This window comes from Phascolarctos cinereus, unplaced genomic scaffold (genome assembly GCF_003287225.1).
Source record: "Phascolarctos cinereus isolate Bilbo 61053 unplaced genomic scaffold, phaCin_HiC Scaffold_4;HRSCAF=312, whole genome shotgun sequence".
NCBI lineage: Eukaryota > Metazoa > Chordata > Mammalia > Diprotodontia > Phascolarctidae > Phascolarctos > Phascolarctos cinereus.
Genome location: NW_027555847.1, coordinates 156,329,096 through 156,356,094, shown reverse-complemented (window position 1 = coordinate 156,356,094; position 26,999 = coordinate 156,329,096). Strand labels below are relative to the sequence as shown.

The following is a 26,999-nucleotide window of genomic DNA, read 5'->3' as shown; positions in this document are numbered from 1 at the left end:
TTATAGTGTTGGTTTTACTGAGGCCTGCAATTTTCCAAACCCTTTCCTGTGCATTCAGACTTTCTCTTCATATTCTCTGGGTGGAGCATTTATTATTATAATATTATTTTGTTAAGCAATTATTTAAGCAAATTATTATTTGTTTTGTAAGCATTATTTTGTTAATTAACACTTCTCTTATAGCATCGATAAAAAAAATACAATTCCAATCTGTTGTTTATTGTTTTTGAAGTCCAAACCTTACCACAGCTACAGTTCCGGTCAGTTCTGTTGTATCTGATGGGGTGTCTGTTGTGTATGGTACAATTGCTGTAACCCAAAATGGTATTGGATGAATCTCAAGAGTTGCATGTGTGTCTGTGTACAGTTAAAACAGTAGCTTATTGTTCTTTCTGCCCAAACTGTAGGCAGATTATGTTTACTTAAGGAGCATGTGCTAGATTTGTACCAGGTATAAAAAGTACGGTTTGTACATAGGGAAGGGTGTGGGTGCTCAGGATTTGTAATTTCTTCCTTTTAGAAAATTGATAGGGAAACTCCCTCCCTGAAGTGGCTAAGGAACTCCTTTGTAATTAGTATTCTGAGAGCTCCTTGGGGGCACTGAGAGTTTGAATGACATTTTTGTGGTCAAATCAAGTCAATCAGTATTTATTAAGTGCCTACTATGTAGCAGGTGGGATTTTAGCTGTGACTTGAAGTAAATCAGGGAATCTAGGAAGCAGAAGGAACTCTGGGCATAAAGGACAGCCAATGAAAAAGCATGGAGTCTGAAGATGAAGTATGGTGTGTGAAGAGTGGTAAAGAAGGATGGTGTTGATGGATTGTCAAGGAGAATAAGATGCCAAAAGGCTGGAAAGATAGGAAAGGACCAGGTTAGGAAGGTCTTTAGAAGCCAAATAGAGCATTTTATATTTTATCCTGGAGGTAATAGGAAATCACTGGAGTTTAGTGAATAGGAGGGTGACACAGACCTGCATTCTAAGATCAGTTAGACAAATGAATGGAGAATATACTGGAGTGGGGAGAGACTTGAGACAGGCAGACCCACCAGCAGACTATAGCAATAGTGCAGGTGTGAGGTGATGAAGGGTCTGCACTAGAGTGGTGACAGTGTCAGAGGAGAGAAGGGGGGCATGTTGAAGAGATGCTGCAAAGGTGAAATCAGTAGGCCTTGGCAACAGATTGGATATAGGGGGTGGGGTGAGAGATGGTGAGGAGTCCAGGATGACACCTAAGTTGTGAGACTGGGAGTATGATGGTGCCTTCTACAGTAATGAGGGAAGTTAGAACAAGGGAAGGCTTTGGGGGAAAGTTGAGTTCAGCTTTAGACATGTTGTATTTAGGATGTCTATGGGACATCCAGTTTGAGCTAATAGGGAGGTGGAGAACACACAAGACAAAAGAGTGGGAGGGGCAGCTAGGTGGCACAGTGGATAGACCACCGGGCCGAAGTCAGGAGGACCTGAGTTCAAATCTAGCCTCAGACCAAACACTTGACACTTACTAGCTGTGCGACCCTGGGCAAGTCACTTAACCCCAATTGCCTTTAAAAAAATGAGCAAACAACAACAATAAAAACAAACAAACAAACAAAAGAACAACCATAAAGAGCTACTGTGCCAGTAGGGAAGACCAAGACAAAAACTTAGAAGGCAACAATAAGAAAACAGCTACACGGGGCAGCTAGGTGGAGCAGTGGATAGAGCACCGGCCCTGAAGTCACATTCAGTCTCAGACCAAACACTTGACACTTACTGGCAGTGTGACCCTGGGCAAGTCACTTAACCCCAATTGCCTAAAAGCAAAAAATTAAAAAATTTAAAAAAAAAGTGAGAATATGGAGACTTTGCTAAGTTGCTTTGGTAACCTTTTTCTGGCTCAGTAGAATCTTTGCAGTCCATGGATGGCAAGTATTGAAGGTAGAGCCTTTCATGCATTCAATTGGGACTACAAAGTTAAGCATTGTTTGTTATTCAAATATGAGTTCTAGAATATTGTAGTGTTTTGAGTGTAAATTTCCTTTTCGCCTTGTGACAAAATTTTGTCTTATGTTTACTTTTTTTTTTTAATCAATCTCTATTTAGGAATGAATAAATTGGGACTTGAGAAAAGTTATTAGAAAAAATTATGGATTTTTGAGTCATTTCAGGTCAGAAGTTTAAAAGATTAAAAAAATAACAAAAATCATAAACCAGACCTAGCAAGATGTATGATTTCTCTTTCTGTCTCTTATAAGCTTCTTCCTATAATAAATTAAAAATGTATTAAAATGGTTTTATTATTGCCTTTTGTTTTATACCACAGTCATTTCTACGAGTCCTATCCCCCACCCACTGAACCCTGATTTGGAACAAGAACAACAAAAAGATCATTTTTTTTAAAGGTCTGGAGTGGCTATATTCACAGTATAGTAGTATATTAGAGTTACAAAGGCTTTTACTTTCTTCAGTGATTTCAAGTCAATAGACCTGGATGAACTACCTTTCAGAGAAATGAAAAAACTTTTTAGGTGTGATTGCTGGTCTTTGAAAAATTGTGCAGAATGGGAGAAGGGAAAGAGAGATGGGCAAATGTGCCATTTTTTTTAAAGGGAAAGAAGATAGAACCTTCAAACTATAAGGCAGGTATCTTAACATAAATTCATGGAAAAATGTTGCACGTATTAAGAGGGTGGTTTTTGAGCATTTAGAAAAAGAAGCAGCGGTCACTTTCACCGAGAACAAGTCACATTTTGGAACTCTGTCCAGTGCAGTGGCCATTTGAAACCGCAGATGACTGTTGGTAAAGCAAACCTTTCACCTCTTGGCAGAGTGAGGGGTAGGGTGTAGGTGTGGAATGAGGCCTACATTTCCAGAGATGGCCAATGCGCTGGTTTGTTTTGCTTGACTGTACTTAATTAGTTACAAAGGAAGGCATGGGGAGAGGGGAAAGGAGTCGTTGGGAAGTGATAGTGATACTTTAAAAAAAGGTAAAAGAACATCAGTGAAACAGGAAAGGAACAGAGAATAGGTCATGCTAGAGTAACCTAATTTCTTTTTGGATAGGGTCATTAGATTGGTAGATAAGAATGCCTACCAATTATATCCTGAGACCTCTTTTATCCTGGAGTGTGGCCCATATGAGACTTTTTAAGCCAAAAAAAAAAAAAAGGAGAGAGAATTTTGCCCGGTTAACTAGCTTGCCTAACAACAGGCTAGCATTGCCTGGTCACTAGATATTTCTGGCTATGTTGCCAAGCTGAGAACCACTATCAGTGTTGTAAACTTAGAATTGAGATGTGGTGGAACTGGAGAATATATCTGTTTGCTAAATATCTCTATTTTCATTGACTTAATAAAGAATAAACAGTGACTGGTACAAGAATTGTAACTGTGTTTATACAAATAAAATACTTTTAAATTGTTTTTGACTGCTTTTATAGTATTGCTAAAATCTCCGGTTTTGAATATCAAGCTTTATTTCACCATGTTATGAAAAGGTTCATTTAGTCTGAACCCTTGAATTTCTGATCATATATCCAGAAGCTTTTGAAAAAAACTTTGGCCTAGGTTTACTGGAATTTCAGTGAAGCGTTTGGCAACATGTCTTGTACTGTCCTTATGGACAAGATGGAGAGATGTGGGCTAGATCGCAAGTTGTTAACTGGTTGTGTAAATTGGTTGATTCCTAGAACCAGAGAACAGTGCTATCCCAGAATTTTATCAGATAAAAGCATAAGCGGCATGATTGTCAGATTTGAAGAAAACAGGAAGATAGTAGACGTGGAATCATGGGAATATGGGAGTTGACAATCTTGGGGCTATGGAAGGGATATGGTTCAAGCTGAGGTCCAGGTCATTAATGGGTAAGCTATTCTGAGATCAAAGTCAGAAGTTCATGAAGATATGAGATTCCAGGGGCCTGGGAGGAAGAAGAGTGAACTAAATCTATGATGAAAGGTCCAGGTGGTGGAAAATGAACGTAGAGCACAACGAAAAAAACATCAAAGGGTAGAGGAAAGGAGACAGAGCTTGAATAGGTTCTGCCTTCTCTATATCTCTCACTTCCCACTCCTCATTCATACCACGAGCACCCCAAATCGCACCCTTGTCACCTCTCTTACCAGGACTATTGTATTAGCTCTAGGCTTTCCCATCTTTAATTCACACTCAGTCTGGTTGCCAGTGATATTATTAAAGGGTGGACATGACCATGTTACCCCCCTGCTCAACAAGTGTCTGCTGCTCCCCCATTCTCTTTAGTAGAAAACACATTTATCTGGTTCTGTCCTGTCTTTCCACTTGATTGCACATTAGACCCCTCATGCCCTTTTCTGGTCAAACTGGCCTGGACTGTCCCACCTTCCTGGAATGTGGGCTCTCCTTCATTACTTCTGCTCCTAGGAACCTGTGACTCCCTTCAAGTCTTGGTTCCAGCGTTCCCTTTCTGAAGAAGCTTTTCTTTTTCTTTTTTAAATTCCCCTAGTTGTGAGTGCCTTCTATTACTATGGATTTATACTTTACATATTCTGTACAGTCTTTAGCTGTGATCCTCGTTTGTAAAATGCGGATCATAATAGTAGTATCTCCCTTGCAGGGTTGTTGTGAAGATCAAATGAGATAGTGATGAGTAAAGCACTTTGCTCAGTGCCTGGCACATGGTAGGCAAGTGTGTGTGTGTGTGTGTATGTATATATACACGTATGCAGACACATTCATATATATCTATACATACCTATGTGTCTGTGTATGTATACACATGTGTGCGTGCGCACGCGCGCGCGCACACACACACACACACACACGTCTTTTATGTCTTTGTCTCACTTTTGTATTTATAACACCAGAGCCTTGCACAACACCTGCTGGTAGCAGGTGCTTAGTAAATGCTTGCTGATTAATTGCCTTTCCTTGCCTGTGCATTTGGGGGGGGGGGCCCTGAAAGAAGCTGAGATAGCCCAGACCCATAGAGCCCTTTGTAGTTTATTAGAATGCATTCCTCCCTTGGAATGTTTAGACAAGATTTAGCTGCTAATTCAGGGACTGGCTCACTCTGAGGAAGGGAGGGGTGTGTGTGTGTATGCAACCAGAATGAAAAGTACTGAGACCAAAAGCTTTGTAACTTTTTATTTTAATTCTTCTTATCCAAGCAGACTGTATTTTCATCTGTCATGTATCCCTTCTATGTTTGGGGAACTTCGGCAGTAACAGCAACCCTTTAAAAAATAAAGTAGTAATTTCATGGTGGATGATAACATTTGATTTGATGGTGAAGCCTGCTTAAATATAAGCATGCCTACAATAATTTTTTGATCAAAAAGGAATATTTAGTAATTTTAGGTGATGAATATTTTTGGTTAGACATTCAAGATATCTGAAATTAATCTTAATGTTCGGAAAATGAAGTGAGTTGATAAAGTGAATTTTCTAATTTATGGAGTGTTGGTCAGAAATTCCCCCATGCGTCACCTTTCCCCCTTTCCCTCCATAAAAACCCCTTAGTGTTGAGTTTTTGGTTAAGTGTAATGTCTGGGTGATTGTGGGCAACAGGTTTATCCATGACAGTGCTTCATTTCTACTGTTGATTTGTTTATCCAGTTCTCTTATTATTTGTTGTATTCTCAAGGAGGTGTCTTGAGGTGTCTGTAGTTGCATTTGGGAATTTGTTGTTTTTTAGGTTATGAAAAACAATGAGTTTCAGTTTTCTCATCTGTAAAATGGGGACAATAATAGCATCTGCCTCTCAGGGTTGTTGTGAGGATCAAAACAGATAATCTTAAAATGCTTAGCACAGTGCCTGGCATAGTAAGTGCTTTATAAATGTTAGCGATATATAATTGTTAGCTATCATCTCATTGTTGTTGTTATTAAACTGGAGTCTGTTAATTTGTTACTTAAAAATATTTTGATAGTTGTATTTCAGTATAATTGGTTTCCTTTGTGCTACTCTGTATTTTCTTTTGTGCATTTTATTACTCTAGTAGGGGGATCCATGACACAGAAAAGGTTTAGAATCCCAGTTGTCATGTATGATTCTAGCCATAGGGTCTTGTCTTGTAGGTGTTCAGTGAGGTATTCCATGGTTTCTACTGTTTCCTTCCATAGTTAGCGTTGATCAATGCATGTAGGGTTCTATAATTTCTGTAATCCTGAATTCCTCTCACAAACTCCTGTTTTTATAAACAAATTTGCATGAGGAGCCATTTGTTCAATTGCTTCTTTATCTCTATATTCTCGTGTGTGTGTGTGTGTGTGTGTGTGTGTGTGTGTGTGTGACATAATTGGGGTTAAGTGACTTGCCCAGGGTCACACAGCTAGTGAGTCTTATGTGTCTGAGGCCGGATTTGAACTCAGGTTCTGCAGACTCCAGGGCCGGTGTTCTGTCCACTGTGCCACCTAGGTGACCCTTTGTCTGTATTCTTGTTTAAGTTCATGTGGACATGCCACAGAGAGGACCTTTGGATTTCATTGGTGGATCTTGGCTGTTTCATGGGCTCTATCTGGAGGAAAGCCACTTTGATTTAAATATGACAAATCCAGTGGCCTCTACCTCTTTTCCTCTTTACTGTTTTTTTTTTGGTGATACATAATTACTCCAAATGTAGTTTTTGAGTTTAAACTTTAAAAAATCAAATGCTCCAAGAACTTCTATCAATTTTCTTCTTCCTGTTTGATGCAGAAACATTAATCTTCCTGTAGCTGCTTTAGGGTGATGGACTCTATGTTTCACTAATATTGTAAGGATTTTTTTAGATACTGTATAAATCTGTTAGTATCCATTTTATAGTTTTAAAAAAAGATTTGTATTGCATAGGAATTAATTGCTTTGTATGTGTTCTTCCTATTGAGGTTTGATTTTAGGATGCTAGTAAGTCTTCTGACACGTATCATTTAGAGCTTTCTCCTTGATAGCTTTGTACCTGATTAATATTTATCATTATTATTATTGATAGTAGTAATATATTCCATGCTTTAGCCAAACTAAACCACTCTCCATCCCCTGTTCTTGTCCTGCTCTCTTTTGTCTCCATGCCTTTTATCCTACTGTCTGCTGTCCCTTTACCCTTGCAGTTCTTGAAGCCAGTCTGTCCTATGAGGTCCAATTTAGGGGCTACCTCCCTGAATTCTCCTTTGAAAAGGAACTTCTTCCTCAAATCTCCCATAACACATTGCTTGGTCTTCTCCTCTGCTCACTTGTTTTAATGTTTGAATTTGTGTACATCTTTCTTCTCTGTTAGCTTGTAAGTTACTTGAGAGTGAGATTGTGTTGATTTTTATGTCTCAGGAATAGCACAGTACCATACATACAGTCATCATTTAATAAATACTTTTTAGAACAGAATTGTCAGCGAATAATTATGTAAATTTTATAACATTTTTAAAAGAAAGAGATAGTAAAAGGTGGATTATGACTATTATCTTCAGTCTGATAATAATAGTAATAATAATAGTAATAATAATAATAATAATTAGCATTTATATAGCACCTACTTTGTGCCAGGCACTGGGTGCTAAGTGCTTTACAAATATCTCATTTGATCTTTACAACAATCCTGTGAGATAGGTACTATTATTATCCCCATTTTTTAGTTGAGGAAACTGAGGCCGATAGGTTAAGTGTCACACAACTAGTAAGTGTCTGAGGCTGGCTTTGAGCTCAGATCTTCCTGACTCCAGGCTCAGTATTCTACTGGAGTATGTCATCTGGTTTCCATCTGTCTGGCTGGCCTGGACATGTCTGACCTTGTCATCCCCGTATTCAGTAAATCTTAGTGGCTTCCTATTACCTCTAGCATTAAATACAAACTCCACTCTTTGGCATTTAATTTTTTTTTACAACTTGCCTCCTTATTCCTTCCTTCTCCATATATGTTAATTCCTCACACATGCTCTATAGTAAAGCCATACTGACTTAACTTGCTGTTTCTCACACATAATACAACATCTGTCTCTGTCTCTCAGTCTCAACATCTTTACATAGGACGTTTCTCATATCTTGAATACTTTTCCTCCTTACCTCCAAATTTTGGAGTTCCTGGCTTCCTTCAAGATTCAGCTTAAGTGAGTAGACCAGCCAAAAGATGGCAAAGTAGGAAGAAGTACATGAGAGCTCTTTCCCATATCTCCTCCACAAAGAAGTAGAAAATACCCCAGAGTGAGTCTTGATCAGGAAATTTAAAAAAAAAAAGTAATTTTTCCAGCCTAGGTGAGCATAAGGAGACAAAGAGGTCTGTGGCCCTTGGGGGTCCAGGCTAGCCAAAACCACTGGGTGGAGTATTCTGGTGGAGGACTGAAAGAGTGAGGTTGAACACCAGGGCAAGAAGATGCCCCAGTCCAGTCCTGACCTTATGCAGACTGCAGGATGGGGTGCCAAGATGGCATCTCCATCACTCACTACTAGGTCACAGATCCAGTGTGGGATTGAGGAAGGAACCTGTCCCTAGAGGTGGTCCAGGGTGAGACACCATCATGAGCCCTAGGCTCTGTACTGAGCAAGAAGGAAGTTCAGAAGGTAGTGACAGCTGTGTGGTTCTGACTTCAGGAGAGTGAGATCTCAGTTCCAGCTGCCAGCTCAATCTGAAGATAACAGTGGAATAACCAGGGCAGGAATTATACACCCAAAGGGAAGCCTGAAGTCCTTTAACTCTAAATCTGCAGAGCTTTCCAGCTGACTGGCACAGTTGAGCAGCAGTCTACTGGAATTCCAACCAGGGACAAGCCCACAGATATGTTGCTCATACCCAAGTCCAGGTCAAAGAACTTGCAGAACTCAGCAGGGGAACATTTACAAAGTTAAAGACTTGAATAAGTTTTTAGAAAAGTTAGCTATGATAGACCCTTAGAGATTATTGAATGGGAATATTACTCAGCTGTGCATAGTACCTTAACAAAAATAGACCATGTATTAAGGCATAAAACTCTCATAAACAAATGCAGAAAAGCAGAAATATTAAACAAATTTTTATGGTCCACAGTGCAATAAAAATTATTCAATAAAGGGCTGTAGAAGAAATGATTAAAAATTGTCGACTATGTAACAATCTTAAAGAATGGGAGGGTCAAAAAAATCGTGGCAGCAACAATTTCATTAAATATAATGACAACAATGAAATAACATGCAAATTTTTGGGATGCAGCTTAAGCAGTCCACAGGGGAAAATTTACATCTTTAAATGTTTTCATCTGTTTAAAAAAAAAAGAGAGAGAAAGAACAGATCAACAAATTAGGCATGTGACTGAAAAAAATTAAAAAAGCAACAAATTTATCCCCTCCCCTCATTAAATACCAGAATAGAAAATCAGAGAAGAAATTAACAAAATTGGAAACAAGATTCAGCTCAAGTGCTGCTTTTTGCAGGAGTCTTTTCCTGCTCCCCTTAGCTTCTAGGGCTTTCCCATTCAGGGTTACTTTGCATCTGTTTTGTGTATATCTCAATTGTGTGCATGCACATACACGTATACATTCATATATGTATGTATACCTATATGTATACACACAAACTGCCTGTCTTCACTGATAGAATATAAGTTACTTGAGTGCCAGAACTGATTCATTTTGTGTCTTTGTCTCCCTAGCTCCTGGGACATACTTGGCACATAGTGCTTGATACATTTGTTAGTTGATTGGTTTGTTGAGTACTCTCTCACTAGTACATTTAGCACACTAAAATATCTTTTACCATTACCCTCTTTTAGCATATGCTCTGTTTTGACAATTGAATTTTTTAAAAAAAAGGATCATTCTTTTTTAGTCAAGATTTCTAAGAAACTTCATTTATACTCCACAAATGATAGCTGGAATTATATAAGAACTCTGGACCTAGTAATTTATTTTTTGGGAGGGGAAGTAAGGTGATTCAGTTAGAATGGCATTTATTTTCATTCATTTCAACCTTATTATAGTGCTACTTCTGTTAATGAAGTGGATGGCCTTTAATGATACTTTGTCACCATAAACTTTATTATCAGAGGTAGAAATAATAAAAAGAGCCCTCAGGATGGATGTATTCCAAGATGAGGTTTCCCTCCCTACCAGACCGCCATAGGGTCCTGCCTATAACTCCCTGACCCTCTGCACTTAGGGAGTAGAGGGGGGTGGACAGACAACTTTCCCTTCCTTCAGGACAGTTACCGTTCCAGTGAGTTGTTTGCACATGACCATAGCCTAACAGTATCTTTTCCACTCTCAGGTGACTAATTTGTGCAGACCCCAGGAGTACTATCCTCCCCCCTGCACTTTCCCAATACCTCTGCTGCTGCTTAGTGCCCAGAAGGCCAGAACTCCCCCAGTTACCTTGTTCTGAGACTATGGAGATAGCAAGTGTATATCAGGAAGGCCTCAAGATAACTTAATTTCAGTCAAATATGGTTCACTGTAGTAGGTTCCGTTTTAGGTGTGTAAACCTAATTGCTTAAGCTCCCTGATTCTGTTTTTAAATTCTCAGGAATATCTTTGGGAAATCCTTGTTGAGAAGTATTTTCATCCAGTCCATCAGTAAGCATTTATTAAATGCCTGCTGTGTGCCAAACACTGTATAAGATGCCTGGGATACAGATTTTAAAAATGAGACAGTTCTAGGCTCCAGGAAGCTCACCTCTTACTAGAATCCAACCAGAGTCAAATTGTAGTTGAAACGTGCATATCTTTTGTTAACTTTTTATCTTTTGATGCAGTGTGTCACTGGGGAGAAAGAACAGGTTTTGAAATCTGGAAGGACCTGTATTTAGAACTTACTGGTACTTCCTAACTTCAGTGTCTGCAGGCAAATCATTAAACTTCTGAGAGCCACAGGCAGCTCTGTAAGACTTATCTTAATTGTAGGTATAATAAAATAGTTGTGGATTTGAAGTCACAAAACTGGCTCTGAAACTTAATTACTTGTGTGCTCTTGGGGAAACCACGTAACCTCTGTGGGCCCCTGTTCCTTATCTCTTTTTTTGAGGGGGCAGTTTGACTTTATTAGCCAAAGGCAGGCCTGGCACCTTACATACTCTTGGGCGGGCCGGTTCACTTCTTCTTCACCACCATTGCCTTCTGGCTTTGCAGGATGGCACTGGCCTGGTGGAGAGTGGCCATGTGGAGATCTTTCCAGTATTTATTTTTGCGTGTGATGTACTAGGCACTGTTGAATGTGGCCCGAGCATTTTTGCTGATTGTGGTCCTCACAAGGGAGGTGGCGAACTTTTCTGACCTGCCCTCTGCTTCATTACCACCAGGGTGCACTAGCTATCTGCAGCCTCCTTGATGCCTGCCGAGGTCCAGTGGATGAGCCCATTGTAATGGAATGAATTTTGTGCCTTGAGGTTGTTGAGCTTGATGCTGTATGTCTGCTTATTGCGCTTGATGAGGAAGTTGGAGCAGTTACAAAGGCCCATCCATTGCAGATGGGCCAACATAGCAGCCAAACTGACAAATTATGGGCCCAGACAGGCAACAGTAGACTACTAGGTGTCTTCCCTGCAGTATGATATGTCATCTATTGATGGAACATAGGTCTCTTTGGCCTTTCTTGTAGCAATTCAAATATCCCACAATGAAGGGAACTATATTAGGATAGTGGTAGTAGAAATAAAGAGAAAGTAACCTATGCAAGAAATATTAAGGTGTCCTGGATAGGATTTTGGTAACCAGTCGAATATGAGGAAGACGAAAAAATGGAAAATAACGTTAAAATTATTAACATGGGAGCCCAGGTGAATGGTGGTGCCTCAGGCAAAAACAGTCTAGTCAGGAGGAGAAGCAGATTTAGGTGGAAAGATAGCAAGCTTGTTTTGGGATATGTTGAGTTGGGAATCCTTAGGGTATGGGCCCAGGGTTGAATTGGCCTCTGAGGACAAACCCCAGCTAAATTGCCAAGATGCTTACTACCAAAAAGTTGGCCATTGTGTTTTGATTTTTTGAAATTTTCATGTATTTTTTGGCAATAGCCATTCTTGAAGGCAGTCTGCTAAAGGATAGAGGGTTCCTTATCTGTGTCTGTGGAGAGACAGGTCTACATTTATTATCTCATGGATTTTCGAAGTATTAATGTAAGAGGAAAGATTGGGAGAGAGAGAAAAGAGAAGAGAAGAGGAAAAGAAAGAGGAAAAAAAGAGAAAAGAATGCTGGGTGTAGACCCAGACAGAACCCGGGTTTAAATCCCAGTTCTATCAGTTATCATCTGTGTGATCTTGGGTAAGTCGCTTGAATTCTCTGGGCCTCAGTTTCTCTTTTGTAAAATGAAGAGGTTGAATCAGAATCGGATGCCAAAAACACAGTAGCCCACAACACTCCTGTGTATAGCATGAACCAAATTAGAACATAATTGGTAAATGTTTGGCAAAATAAGCAAAAATACAATTAGATATAGATAATGTTAGAATGTGGCTTTCTTAGTTAATATGTTAATAGGGATCCTTATGTGTGCTTTAGTGACCCCCATTTCTATTTGAGTTTGACAAAACTGAATCACATGACCTCTAAGACCTCTTCTAACTCTAAACAAGCCTTAAGTCCTCAGAGGCCCATGGACCTCTGGAGTGCTGGAGCTGAGGCCAGACTACAGGAATATTAGGGCATATGTAGCCACCTGCATCAAACCTGGGCTTTATTTTTGTCATGCAGGTGAAGATCATTTTCTTTGTTTGAAAAGGCTTGCATTATAGTTTTACAAAACACTTTCAGTTTCCAGAGGAGACTAAGAGAAAAAGAAAGAGAAATGGTTATGAAAATGATTCTCTAAAGAAAGCAGAGTAGATTAATGATGTAAATATGGAGCATAAGAAAAAAAAATTCTCAGAGGCAATCTGGTTTGCCCTGAGTACCTGAGTATCAAAGCAACAGCCCTGGGGTTGCAGGAGGGAGTTTGAAATATTTATGAAGGGCAAATGGAGGCCAAAATGTTGCTTCAACATTTCTTCCTCTAGTCTCTCTCTTAAATAAATCTTGTGTTTGATTCTCAAGGCCTTGAGTGTTTGGCACATAATTTAACCTGTTTCAAGAAGTTCTGGAGAAGGATACTCTTGGTAGCATGGCATAGGATAACTAGCTAAAAGATAGGATAGGGGTAGGACTGAACTTTTGATTTAATGGTATGGGGAACTCCAGGAAGAGGAAACTCCTTTCACTAACATAGGTTGGCACCTTCTCTACAGCTTTTAGTCTGAGAGTTACCCAGAGCCCCAAGGGCTTAGATGACTTGACTAATCCTACTCACCCTCCTGAAACTCCATCCTGAGCTTGGTCCCATAAACAGTAGAAAAGAAAGAAATGTGCTGGTCCTGTAACAAATGAGGGGTTGCAAAATTCTATTCTTGCTCATTCAGTCTTGTAGCCCTTTCCCTACCCTTGCCCCGTCACTCCTTCTTCAAGTTGGCCCACCTTGCAAGTGGTTATTTGTTATTGTTATTTTTTAATTCGAGTCATTTGAAATGCTTTTTATTTTGAGACTTTTTCAAGAATTTCACAACTTCCTTTAAAATGATTGCAAGCACTTCAAAATATTGGCTTATTAACTTTGGAAGAGACCTTTGGGATCTAGATCTAGTCTGACTTTACAGAATAAGCGGCTGAAGTCCATACCGGACATAATATTTGTGGCCAAACTGCAAATATATTGGCACATTCACTAATCCTTGATGCTTTCCCTGATCATGTGTTTTAAAATTGCCTTGTATTTATTTATCCGAACAATGTTGTTTGCTGCAATAGGGTGTGAGCTTCTTGAGGGCAGGAATTTTTTTTATTTAATCCCTAAAGACAGTGCCTAGAACTTAATAAATGTTTCTCGAATTGACTTTTCATACCAACTAATTCTTAGATTTTTAAAAAAAACCAACAGTCCTTCCTTCCCTTTTCTTTTCCTCCTTTCCTCCTTTCCTCCTTTCCTCCTTTCTCTCCCTTTCTCTCTCTTTCCTGCCTCTTGCTTTTTCCGCTTTTGTTTTCTTTCTTTCCCATCCCCTCCTCTCCTCTCTTTTCCCCCTCCTTCTGAAGTGATCATCGCATTATGGTGTGATTCTCCCTCAAAGTCTGTTATAAACTGAAAATAAGGCACACCATGCTAATTACATAGCACGCAAGTATGGTCTTCTGCTGGGAGATTAATGAATGTCAACTATTCCATTTAGCTTGGCAGGGATTGAATACAGCCTCGTGGTGAAAGGGCATAATCAGAGCCAGAATGCCTTGAGTCTCTCCCTGCTTTTCATGCAAAACTCTTTTCCTATGACCTCAGCTAAGTCACATACCTTCCCCTTCCACAATTATGCCTTGTGAGTGACAGGACTGTTGCTGAGAGACTTGTTCCTTACAAAGTTGTGCAGACTGACTGATGAAAAGCCTTGTCTAAGCAAGAGAGTAGCAGTGATTTGCCCACTGAAATTCGTATGTTGCCTTTGGACAGTATGGTTTCTTCTGTTGCCTTGAGAAATGGTTTAAGCAAGCATCATTAATAAGTGTGGCTTGTTAGTGGTTATGCTCTGTCCTGTGCTTATAAAGAACCAACTCATAAAATGTTTCACTGGAGAGTAGTGAGAATTTTCTTCCTTCCAGGCCTATAACTGGTATGCTGGAGTAGCCAGAATCTAGATGTGATATCAACCTGAGCATCTTTTTTTGCTGTGTCTGCCTCTCTGCTTTCCCAGACCTTTTGAATCCTTTGTGGTTCCCAGAGAAAATGTCAAACTTCCAAAAGAGGGAATGGGACAGGCCTACTGAGGCAAAGCTTCTCTGTCTCGTACAAACATTGAAGAGCAAAATCTTCTGTTAAGCTGGATGGCATTTAAAATATTAGTGGTACCTAGGGTATGATATAATTCCTTGATGATAATGATAAAGATTTATTCTTTATTTTTGAATCCTTAGGTTCCTGCACTTGAGCTGAGATGATGGGTCTAGGCAATGGGCGTCGGGGGATGAAGTCACCACCTCTCCTGGTAGCGGCTTTATTAGCCTGTGTTATCGTCTTGGGTTTTAATTACTGGATTGCAAGTTCCCGTAGTGTGAACCTCCAGGTAGGATTCTTGGATTTTTCTTAAGAGGTCATAAAAAGCTTACAGTTGCAAGTGACCAGCTAGTTTCTTGCCTTGATATGTTTAACAGGCTTCACTCACTAAGCTCTGGCTTTTTCTCTGTCAGTTTAGGAGAAAGCTGTAGTGGCCTGTAAAAAATTCTGCTGCAGTGCCAAGCCCCCCTCCCCCTGGCCCTCATCGGGTTCAGTCTTGGCTCTGTTTGTGTAGACCCCTCCCTTCTCCTCTCTTAACACACGGTTTGTACCGAATTTGCTTTCAATCCAAGCCACCCCGAGCACTTTTCCAGGAGAGGCATATGTTTTGTCCGACCATCTCAGCCCTCTGTGAGTCTTCTCAAGATTTCTTCCCCAATTTTTTTCCCTTGCCACCCTTTCCCACCACTTGGCAGTTCTTGAGAGAGCCATGTTAAGTGGATATTGGCAAGAGTAATTGCCAAGCTGTTTTGAATATACGCCAGTACCAACTTTGCATCTTTTCCTAGCTTTAAATTGGTCTTCAATCTTTGAATTTAAATATAAATTGGGGAATGATTTTGGAATTATTTTGAATGGCACATATGTGTAAATATATAGATTAGTATATTACACATAAACAATATATTTCTATATAACAAATATATATAAATATATACATGCAGAAATATACACACAAATATATATCTAAATGTTTATTAGAAATTGTTGAACATCAGTGCAAACAACCAAAGTTGCTTGGTAATTGTTTACATGTAAATTAATTTTAATACGTAAAAATTCATAGCATTTTTTCAGTCTTTCCCTCCAAATCCCCATCAAAATTCTTTGTTTATTTTTATTCACTTTTCATTATATGATAAAGGCTAATGTCTAATATTTATATAGTGCTAGGCACTGTGCTGAGTGCTTTACAAATATTATCTCAGTGATCTTCTCCTGGGGGAGGTAGCTACTACTACTACTACTATTATTATTATTATTATTATCCCCTTTTTACGGTTGAGGAAACTGAAGCAGACAGAAGTTAAGTGACCTGTCCAGGGTCACACAGCTAGGATATCCGAGGATGGATTTGTACTCAGGTCCTCCTGACTCCAGGACCAGCACTCTATCTACTGTACTACCTAGCTACCTAGATTGTAGAGTATATGCCATACCATAATATTTCATTAAAGAAAATGATCATTTTTTTGCATTCCTCGTATTTGTTGTCCTTAATCACATAATAATATCCATTTACATTACCGTGTCATAATTTGTTTAACTTTTTCTTCCTCCCCTTTTTTTGGGGGGGGAGTCTAGACTTGTGGTTTCATTAATGTGAGGCAGATGTCCTCTATGTATGCATTTTTTTTATAGTGAGGCAATTGGGGTTAAATGACTTGCCCAGAATCACACATCTAGTGAGTGTTCTCTGTCTGAGGTCAGATTTGAACTCAGGTCCTCCTGACTCCAGGGCTGGTGCTCTATCCACTGCGCCACCTAGCTGCTCCCAGATCAGTGGTTCTAATGCGATTCATAATCTTAGAGAGTTACTAGGGGGCTTGGGAGATTGACTGGTCTAGAGTCACATAGCCGGTTTCTGTCAAGTGGGGCTCAAGCCTACCACACATCCTCCTGACTTTGAAAGCTTTCTTTTCAAATAAAGTCAGGTGCGATAAAAATGTAAAGTATCTTGTAAATATTAAGGTGATACATACACATATACATACATGTGTATATATAGACATAGGTATATCATATACACACATGTGATATGTATGTATGGGTGTGTATATGCATGTTATTCTTCTTCTTCTTTTATAAGCTTATATATTTTTAATCCCCCAAATCTCTTACTACAAACGACATTTAAATCACTTCTATATTGTTATGTTGCCTTTTATATTGCAGTCATTTACCACATATCACTTTCTTTTTATGCCCATGTCCTTGAGTTAAAAAGTTACTGTAAATGTGAGCTGTACTATACTATTTCCTAGCATTATCTACTAACCTTAACTCTCCCTTCTCCTAGGAGCTCTTTCCCCAGATGAAGGAGGCCCTAGGGTAGATGGAATTTCTGACATCCTGAGCTCAGAATTCATTTTCCTGCAGAAAAACTATTATAAATAGTAGTTTGGAATAGTTGAAAAGGGCCCCTAAGCATTCCATGTCAGTTACATTTTGAGTTAGACAGGCTTTTGTGGGATGGCCTAGGAATCCAGCCATTTGTTTTCTGTGGGAAAATGCATTCTGAGCTCCAGATTATAGACCTATAAATTAACTTTTAGAACTCAGTTATAAAGAGGGGCCTGTTTGTAGTAATCCTTTGGCTATTTCTGTTGAGTAGTTCAGTAAATCTTACCTCTCTTCTATTGCTGTTATATATGAGTCATTGTGGTCTACAGTGGTGACTGAGTGTTTGTCTGTTATATTTTGTTTTCCATTTAGACTCAGATCTTGGAGTTGGAAGGAAGAGTCCGAAGGGCAGCAGCAGAGAGAGGTGCTGTAGAGTTAAAAAAGAATGAGTTCCAAGGAGAATTAGAAAAACAACGAGAGCAGCTGGACAAAATCCAATCCAGACACAACTTTCAGATGGAGAATGTCAATAAGATGTACCAGGATGAAAAGGCAAGACCTGTTAATTTTTAGTCAAGTTCCCTTCCTTCTTTCCACCCCCACCCCCACCTCCATTAGTGTTCCAATATTCTGTAAACTGTGGGAGTACAAGGGAGTATATGCATACTTAATTAAGCTTCTTGCCTCGGTGTAGTTTTTTTGGGATTAGTACTATGGCATTATTTACCCCCTCTCTGTTAGAAAAGGCCCTGAAGTGCATAAACTGTAAACTTCCTTGGGGAAAAAAAAATAATGCCTCAAGTAGAAGATATGACATTTAATAATTGCTCAAGAAGGACATATGTTTCCTTCTGGAACTTCAGGATAATTTATCTTATTTTCCTTTTCCTTTATGACTCTAATAAAGGGATTAGGAATAGACCCTATGTAACGTTTCATATATCTGACTTGTTTTTTTGCATTAGACCCTAATGATGAGTGAAAATACTCATTTATTAAACTATCTGAATGCATAGCAATTTTGACATTAGTGATACTCTAGAGATCTTTTGCACCTGCAGCCCTTTACAATCTGCAGATGTAGTGATCTTGGCCAAGACATTTTACCAAACAGAGCCTCAGTTTTTCATTTGTAAAATAAAAGAGTTGGATTTAAAAAAAATTAATAGTATTTTATTTTTTCCAATTACATGTAAAGACAATTAAAGAGTTAGATTTCATTTTTGATAAGCTCCATTCCAGGTCCTGTTACTTAAGAATATACTTCATTTTTATAGAAAGACCTGAGTGTGAGTGAGTAAAGGAAAATCAAATGCTTAGGGAAATAGTATAGCATTAGTTTGCATTTATTTATAGTACTAGTAACAAGTTACTAGTAACTTGTTCACTAAGAATATCAAATGACTTTATTTTTTAATAAAAACTTTTACTTGTTTTTCAATTTACAAATATTTATTTTCTCCCACTCCCACTACTCATTCCGTTAGCAGGAAAAAACACCCCAAACCTTTGTAGCAAGCAAAACAAATTCCCACATTGTCCATATTCAAAAACTCATGTCTTGTTTAACATCTTGAATCTGTCGCTTCTGGTAGATGATGGTTAGGATGTGGGTAGCATGCTTCATCATTAGTGCTCTGGAATTGTGGTCAGTCATTACATTGATCAGAGTTCTTAAGTCTTTCCAAGTTGTTTGTTTTTATCATGTTGTTATTGTATAAATTATTCACCTGGTTTTCCTCATTTCACTCTGTATTGGTTCATATAGTTCTTACCAGGATTCTCTGAAATGGTTCCTTTTCTTGTTTCTGATTCTTTTAGATTTATATACCGTACTTTATTCAGTTATTCCCTAATTGATGGGACACCTTCTCAGTTTCCAGTTCTTTATTAATTCAAGAAGAATTGCTATAAATGTTTTTGTAGCTGTGGGTCCTTTTCCTCTTTCTTTGATCTCTTTGGGTTATAGACCTGTTGGTGGTATTGTTGGGTCAAAGGGTATGCACAACTTTTAGGGCATAGTCCCAATTTTTTTTTTCTAGAATGGCTGGACCACTTCCACAGCTCTACCAACAATGTATTAGTGTGCCTTTGTTCTCATAGTCCCTCCAACAGTTATCGTTATCTCCAGTCTGATAGGTGTAAAGTAGTTAAGTCAAGAGTTTTAATTTGTATTGTTCTGTTTTAGTGATTTGGAGGATTTTTTTTCATATAGTTATTAATAGTTTGAATTTCTTCCTTTGAAAAGCCTGTTCATATCCTTTGATCATTTATTCATTGGGAATGGTAGAGTTTATCCTGATTTGCTGATTGCATATTGTGTAAACTGTGTTATCTCTTAATTTAAAGGGTGGTTTTTTTTATTATGCAGTTTGAAGGTACCACACCTTCAAATTATACCACGCCTGGACATAGAGTCCAGAAAGTCTGGATTGAAGCACTGCCTCTTATACTAATAGCTATATGATCATGGTCAAGTCATTTAACCTCATAGAGCCTGAGGTCTTGGATCTTTAAAATGAGGATAACAACAGTAGCACTAACTACCTTCCTAAGTTTGCTGTGAAGAAAGCACTTTGCATAGCTTAATGCAGGGGTTCTTAACTCTGAGGAGTCCAAGATAGATTTTAGGAAATTTGTGAACTTGTCTTAAAAAATATTTTGATAACTGTATTTCAATACAATTGCTTTCCTTTGTAATCCTGTATATTGTATTTTATGTGTTTAAAACCACTCTTCTAAGAAGGGGTCCACAGGCATGATCAACTGCCAAAGGGGTCTGCAACACAAAAAAGGTCACGCCCCCTGCCTTGAAGCATTTGAAAAGTACTAAGTTATTTTTAATTTCCAGCATAAATATTTCTATCCTCTTTGTGTGTGTGGGGAATAGTTTAAGAAACCATTATTTCAGCTCTTGCTGTTGTGAGAAGCAGAGAGCCCTGTTATTGTCATTCATGAAATTCTTAACTTGGTGAAGTGGAACCTGGGATTTTCTCATGCATATATACCTGCCTAATGAAATTCCCTTATAATGAGTTATATAATATTGTTTTATCACCTGTTCTCTAGACTATTGTAATAACATCTTAATTGATATCCTTGATTTTTCCTTCTCCAATATATTTACACAGTTGCTAAATTAACATTCCTAAAATATGGTTCTTATCATGATACCACCTCCCAAAAACGAAAAAAACAAGAAAAATGAACCAGACTTCATTTGGACTCCCTATTCATTGCCTCTAGAATGAACTAGAAACTCCCTGGTTTGGCATTTAAAGCTTTCTATAATTTGGCTCCCACCTACTTTTTCAGACTTATTTCATATTTCCTTTGACATCCTTTGTTCTATCCAAACCAGACTATTTGTTCCCCAGACTAGGGGTCCAACCTCCCATTCCCAGGCATTTACACAGGTCTTCTGGTCCCCACCCCTAGAATACACTTCTTTCTAAATACTCCCTAGTAGAATTTTTATCTGGCATTTAGTCTACATTAGTCTGACATTATTTCTACAACCCTGCAAAAAAATCTTTTCTTATCTCCTCCCCACTCCCCCAAGCTCTCTTTGATTACCTTATATTTGCTTCTCTGTGTGTATTTTGTATCCTCCATTTTCCCTTTCCTCTCAGCACCCAGGAGACTGTAAACTCCTTAAGGAGAAAAATTGTTTCATTTTTGCTAATATCTCCAGTGCCCAGCAAGGTGCCTTGCACATAGTAGGGACTTAATATGTGTGTTGAACCGAATTGAGTGGTTATGACAAATATAATAGGTAGAAATAACATGTAGGATGGAGGGAAGGAACAAAGCCAATATGGCTTTGCAGGAAAAGAGAATCAGTCTTAAACAGGGAAGGGGGAGCAGGAAGCAGGCAGAGGAAGATGAAGAAGAGAAGGAAAGATGGTGGCATTTTCCTTATGTTGTTCATACCCCTTTCCTCTTTCAAGGTCCTGGATCTTTGGTGGTTGTTTCTTTGGTGTGGGCATTTTGGAAGTGGAGAGGGGTGTGTGTGTGTGTGTGTGTGTGTGTGTGTGTGTGTGACAGAGACACACACACACACACACACAATATTGGAGGTTTAAGGTTAGGATGATAATGTAGTTCCAGAGCACCTGGTGATTTTAAAACTACTTTTCCCACAATGGACAAATCATCAGATGCATCATGCAAGCATTTTCATCCTCTGCTCCCCCTCCCCCTTCCCCTTTTAACATATGAGGAATATTTGAAATCTGAAAGGATGTATTACTTACCTTTCATCACAAATCAGGCAAGTGCCAGAGGTAAGGTTTAAATGGGGGTATCCTGACTCCATGATTGGCACTCTTTCCCCTACATCTTACTTGAATGTGGGTGGTAGGACAAATCCTACTCCACCTTTAAGTTCCTAGTTCATAGATTTAGAACTGGCAGGGATTTTAGAGGTCATCCCTTCTACTTTGCACCCCTCACCCCCTGATCGTTTTATAGATGAGGAAGATTGTGTCTTGCCCAAAGTTACACAGATAGTGACTGTCACAGCCAGGATTCGAAAATCACTCCTAGTCTAATGTTCCTTCCCAGGCCCAATGAATTGTTTTATCTCTCTTCTCTTCTCCATGCAAACAGTGGACAGTATGTTCTTGTGAGTGACTCGGACACATGGGCAGGAAGAACAGAAGGCATTAGTTGTCCAGAATTATTTGGCACAGAGAATTTGTCACAAGTAGATCAACAAAGCGCTGCTGATAATGAGCCGTCTTCTGTCATGTAGATAGAATTTTGTTTTACAGAACATACCTCCTGTTGCCTCTATGAGGGATTTTATAGGGTTATTTTTAACCAAGGTGGTGTGTGTTTTGTTGTTTTTTTTTTTCTCCTGGCTTAAGTATATGACCTCTTTTAAAAAAAATTGGAGAACTCATAAATGATCTTTACATCAGAAAACTAATTATTGTGTCTTTACATAGTAAAACCAGTCTTTCATGAAACATAGATCTTTTGGAAAAACAAACAAACCTACCTCATGTCTGCTTTTAAAAGTTTTTAATATAATTATCTGTTGATGAATTGTAGGCAAAATTACCCTGTTTCTCTTTTCAGTGGCCTTTCTCCTTTCCTAGAAGGTTCAGCAGGTGCTGCTGAGTTTCATGGGTGGGGATGTTGATGAAACAATTGCTTCCTTATTTGCCATGGGTAAAAGTTTTTCCTCGTTTGTTGTATGAACAATAAAAACATTTATGTGGCAAATTTCTCAAGTCTCTTTGGCACATTGGTTATTATTTAGGCAAGAACATAGGATATTAACTTCTTTTCATTTAGTTATCAAAATATTTTATATTACTACTTTTTTGTATTACCTAAAGTAAATTTTTATTATAAACTTATGATTGTAGAATTTGATTTGGGACAGTCCTTAGAGATCTTCTTAGGGATGAGGAACTGGGTGCCCCTTGTCAGGTTGCTCTCCAAAAAAGGAAGCATCATTTGGACAGAGCCCTGGATTTGATGTATTAAGATGTGGGACTCAAATCCAAGTTCTTCTGAATTCAGGTCCAGAATTCTTTTCATGAGAACATACTGTGACTTAAGAAGGCACCTCATTGTTGTTATAATTTACTTGTCTCAGATAATTGGAGAGTTTGAACATTTTTTTTGACTAGTAATAATTGTTTTTTTCCCCCCTAGAATGGTATCCTTTAACCATTTATCTGTTGGGGATTGGATAATAATCTGGGTTAAGTGACTTGCCTAGGGTCACATAGCTAGTAAGTGTGTGAGGTCAGATTTGAACTCAGGTCCTCCTGAACTGCAGGGCCAGTGCTCTATCCACTGTCACCTGTCTGCCCCCTTCATTTTTATGTGATCAAATGCATCTCTTTTGTTTTCAGTAGTTCTGTTTGTTAGACCAAAAAAAAAATCTTCACAATTGAGGTACGTTGTTGCTTTTTCATATTGTATAGGTTTCTTTTTTTATATTGGTCCATTTTAATTTTATTGTAATATGTAGTGTGAGGGGTACATCTCAAGCTAATTTTAATCCTGTTGCCATCTATTTTTCCCAGTAATACAGTGCATAGCAAGAAGCTATATGAGGGCAGGGATGAAGAGGGGGAGGATAACAAAGTCCATAGGAATGCTGCCAGGCTGAAAATGATGAGATGGATCCCCAAGGTTCCCTCCTTAAGTGGAGGATCTGGAAAGAACTCTTTGATATCTACCATCTTCAGTCAGAGGGCCCCAGGGGCAGGTAATGTTGAGGAGTTATGACCTGATGACCTTTTTTTTTTAAAAAAAAAATCAAAGTCCACTAGTGATCTATCTGATCAGTCTTCTGAGATTAGGCTATATAAGTTATCTGTTTCCCATTTTATCAGTTTGCATATTTTATATACATCTTCCATTTAATTAAGGTCTCAAGTATACCAGAATAATGCTCTTTGTAGTACTCTTTGATAGTTGTAGTATATTCTTTTGTGTTAATTGTGATAGCTTCGTTTCATGTTTGAGTTTTCTTTCTGAGTTTTAGAAATTAAACTTGATCATTTTTTATTTATTTTTAAATAAAACCAAGGAGTATTTTTTAAAAGCTTGCCCTTTTAAAAATATAATGTTATTGTGAAATATAGTGCATTCTCAGCGCAATCAAATAAAAAATGAAAAGGTATTAAGATTTGGGAAAAATTAATGATGGGCTATATATTTATTCTTCTGAGATATTTCTTTGTCTTCTACACATGTTCTAAATTAAATAGTAATTAATTGAAAATTATTAAAGATATAACAATTTGAAAACCTAATTAGAGCCATTTTATTTCAAGATGTCAGACCTACACATATGCTCAGTTTTAAGTATAGATTATTTGCTCATCTCTCTACCTTTTTATGTATCAAGGCCTGGCCTTTCCTTTAAGCTCTAGTTCCGTATCACCAATTGTCCATTGGATATTTTGAGCTGGATATGCCAGAGACATCTTAAATTCAACATGACTAAAATTGAACATATTATCTTTCCACTAAACCCTCCCTTCTTCCAAACCTCCCTATTTCTGTCAAAGAGCCCACCATCCTTCTAGCATCTCAGGGTTATAATAGCAGTATCCACGGTTCTACTACACTTTCCCTCAATCTACATAATCAGTCAGTTGCTGGATCTTGACAACATCCCTCAAATCCAACCCTTTCTCTCTGCTCATAGAACTGCAACCTTAGTTCAAGTTGCCAATAGGTTATTGCAACAGACTCCTAATTGGTCTCCCTGCCTTAAGTCTGTCCCTGCTTCTTCATACTGCTAATTAAGCGCTGATCTGACCATGTAACTCTGCTCTTTGTCCAAATCCAGTGGCTTCCTATTTTTTCCAAAATAGACTAGACACTCCTCTGTTCAGCTTTTAAAGCTTTGCATGATCTGACCTCAGCCTGCTTTTCCAGACCCGCTGGGCCGTTACTTGTCCTCCTGAACTCTACGATCCATGTAAACTGGCCTTCTCTTTGTTCCTCATTTATAACATTCCATCTCATTGTTTGATGCCTCTGTACTATCTTTCCCCCATGTCTGGAATCCTTACCAATGCCTCATAGTCCCTTTCTACCTTTATTTATTTGTTTTTTTGGTTTTTATTTTGGCTAGGCAGTGAGGTTAAGTGACTTTCCCAGGGTCACACAACTAGTAAGTGTTATGTGTCTGAGTCCAGATTTGAATACAGGTCCTCCTGAATCCAGGGCTGGTGCTCTATCCACTGCGCCACCTAGCTGCCCCTAGCATTTCTTTCTTTTTGTTTGTTTGGTTTTTTTTGTTTTTGTTTTTTAGGCAATTGGGGTTAAATGACCTGCCCAGGGTCACACAGCTAGTAAGTGTCAAGTGTTTGGTCTGAGGCTGGATTTGAACTCAGGTACTCCTGACTTCAGGGCCGGTGCTTTATCCACTGTGCCACCTAGCCTCCCCCTTTATTTTTTATAGTTAGGAAAACCTGAGTTCAAATCCAATCTCAGACACTCACTAGCTGTGTGACCCTGGGAAAGTCACTTACCCCTGCTTGCCTCAGTTTCCTCATCTGTAAAATGAGCTGGAGAAGGAAATAGAAAGCCATTTCAGTATTTTTGCTGAGAAAACCTTACAAGGGGTCACAAAGAGTCAGACACTACTGAAAATGACTAAAACAATAACAAATGATATTAATTATATATATATATATATATATATATATATATATATATATATAGTCATGCAATACCTATTTCCGTGTTAGCCATGTTGCAAGAGGGGAAAAAAAGCAAGTAGGAAGAAAAAAGCATGCTTTAGTGTGCATTCAGAATTCATCCGTTCACGTTCTAGATGCGGATAGCATTTTTCATCATAGTGGTCTTGGATCATTGTCTTGATCAGAGTAGCTGTCTTTCGCAGTTGATCATTGACTAGTGCTATTGCTGTGCACAATGTTCCTTCTCTACCTTTTAGAAGCAGTTTAGGTACCATTTTCTGGATTGAAGGCTTTCCTGATCCCTTACCTTTCCCCTCATTTAAAAATTTAAAGCTCTGAAGGATATCACAGGGCTAGTGCCCTTCTTTCCAAACTACTGTTTAACTACATAGGTATATATAACTTTGTATTTCTGCTGTGTTTGTTTTTATTTGTACTTGTCCTCCCCCAGTAGAATGTAAACTCATTGTAGCAGAGATGGTTTCATTCTTTGTACTTGTAACCCCGAGCACCGCCTAGTGCCCAGCGCATTAGAGATACTGTATAAATGCATATTGATACATTGATAATCCTTAATGTTCTTTAGTAGTGTGATAGGTTCAAGTGTGTGTGTGTGTGTGTGTGTGTGTGTGTGTGTGTGTGTGTGTGTGTGTGCACGCGCGTGCGCGTGCTTGTATCTTCGGAGGTTGAGAGAACAAATACTTGGACAAAAGTGAGGGGGTGGGAGTGCGTGTCTGAAACATAATTACCTTAGCTCAATCGTTGATCGGAGAGATGCATTAAAATTGACACCCAAGTCTCTGGGGACCTTTCCTGCCTGCCTGAACCTTCCAGGTTAATCTCAGAATGGGAGAGGCAGGGGTGTGGCAAATGTACCAGGATACATTCTTTTCAGTGCCCTGCGTTCCGAACCAGGGTTTTTTCCCTTCTGTCTACCTTTAGGTTTTTTTGATTTTAGTATACCTGATACGTCCTTGCTCATTTTCAAGTCCATTCCACAAGCATTTATTAAGTACCTACCATGTAGTAGGCTTAGTGTTCTAGGGGTTGCTGTTAAGTCATTTCAGTCATTATCTGTCTCTTTCTGACCCCTTTTGGGGGTTTTCTTGGCAGAGATACTAGAGTGGTTTGCCATTTCCTTCTCCAGCTCATTTTACAGGTGAGGAAACTGAGGCAAACGGTAGTAAGTGTCTGAGGACAGATTTGAACTCTGGAAGAGGAGTCTTTCTGACTCCAGGCTCAGCAGTCTGTCCACTGTGCCACCCATGTTGTGGGTGCTTGGGGTACAAAGACAAAAATGAATCAGTTGGTGCCCTCATGGATCACGCGTTCTACTCAGGAAACAACATGTGCATAGAAGAGAAAATAGAAACAAAGTAATTCCAGGAGCTGGGTGAAGAAAGCCTAATGGCTAGCAGGGTCAGGAAAGTTCTTGTGGGGCACAGAGACCTTGATCCATCTCTGGGACTAGAGATCTTGCCAGTCACTCGATACACAGGACTTAGAACCAGAAGGAAGTTGATTTGACTCTTTCCTCAGACACTAACTGGCTGTGTGGCCCTGGGCAAATCACTTAATCTCTCTCAGTATAATTTCCTCATTTGTAAAATGGGGCTTACAATATCTGTAGCACGTGACTCTCACGAGGTTCTTGTGAGGATCAAATGAGCTAGATGGACATAAAGTACTTTGCCAACTTTAAAATGCTGCCTAAATCGTCATCGTCATCAGGCTGTGCCCAGCCAGTGCTCTGCTAGAAGTCACACTAGAAGGGGCACACCAAGGAAGGATAA

The 26,999-nt window shown here is 38.9% G+C and overlaps 1 protein-coding gene and 1 pseudogene across 1 annotated transcript in view; one reads left to right on the top strand and one right to left on the bottom strand.

Moving 5' to 3' along the window:
• GOLM1 (golgi membrane protein 1) overlaps window positions 1–26,999 on the top strand; it is a 99,473-nt gene that overhangs the window by 16,492 nt on the left and 55,982 nt on the right. The window contains exons 2-3 of the mRNA XM_020966952.2: window positions 14,821–14,969; window positions 17,396–17,575. Of these exons, the coding sequence (XP_020822611.1) occupies window positions 14,841–14,969; window positions 17,396–17,575 (309 nt within the window). The 5' untranslated portion in view covers window positions 14,821–14,840. The remainder of the gene's footprint in view (window positions 1–14,820; window positions 14,970–17,395; window positions 17,576–26,999) is intronic.
• Window positions 11,202–11,375, bottom strand: LOC110194557 (large ribosomal subunit protein eL28 pseudogene; annotated as a pseudogene).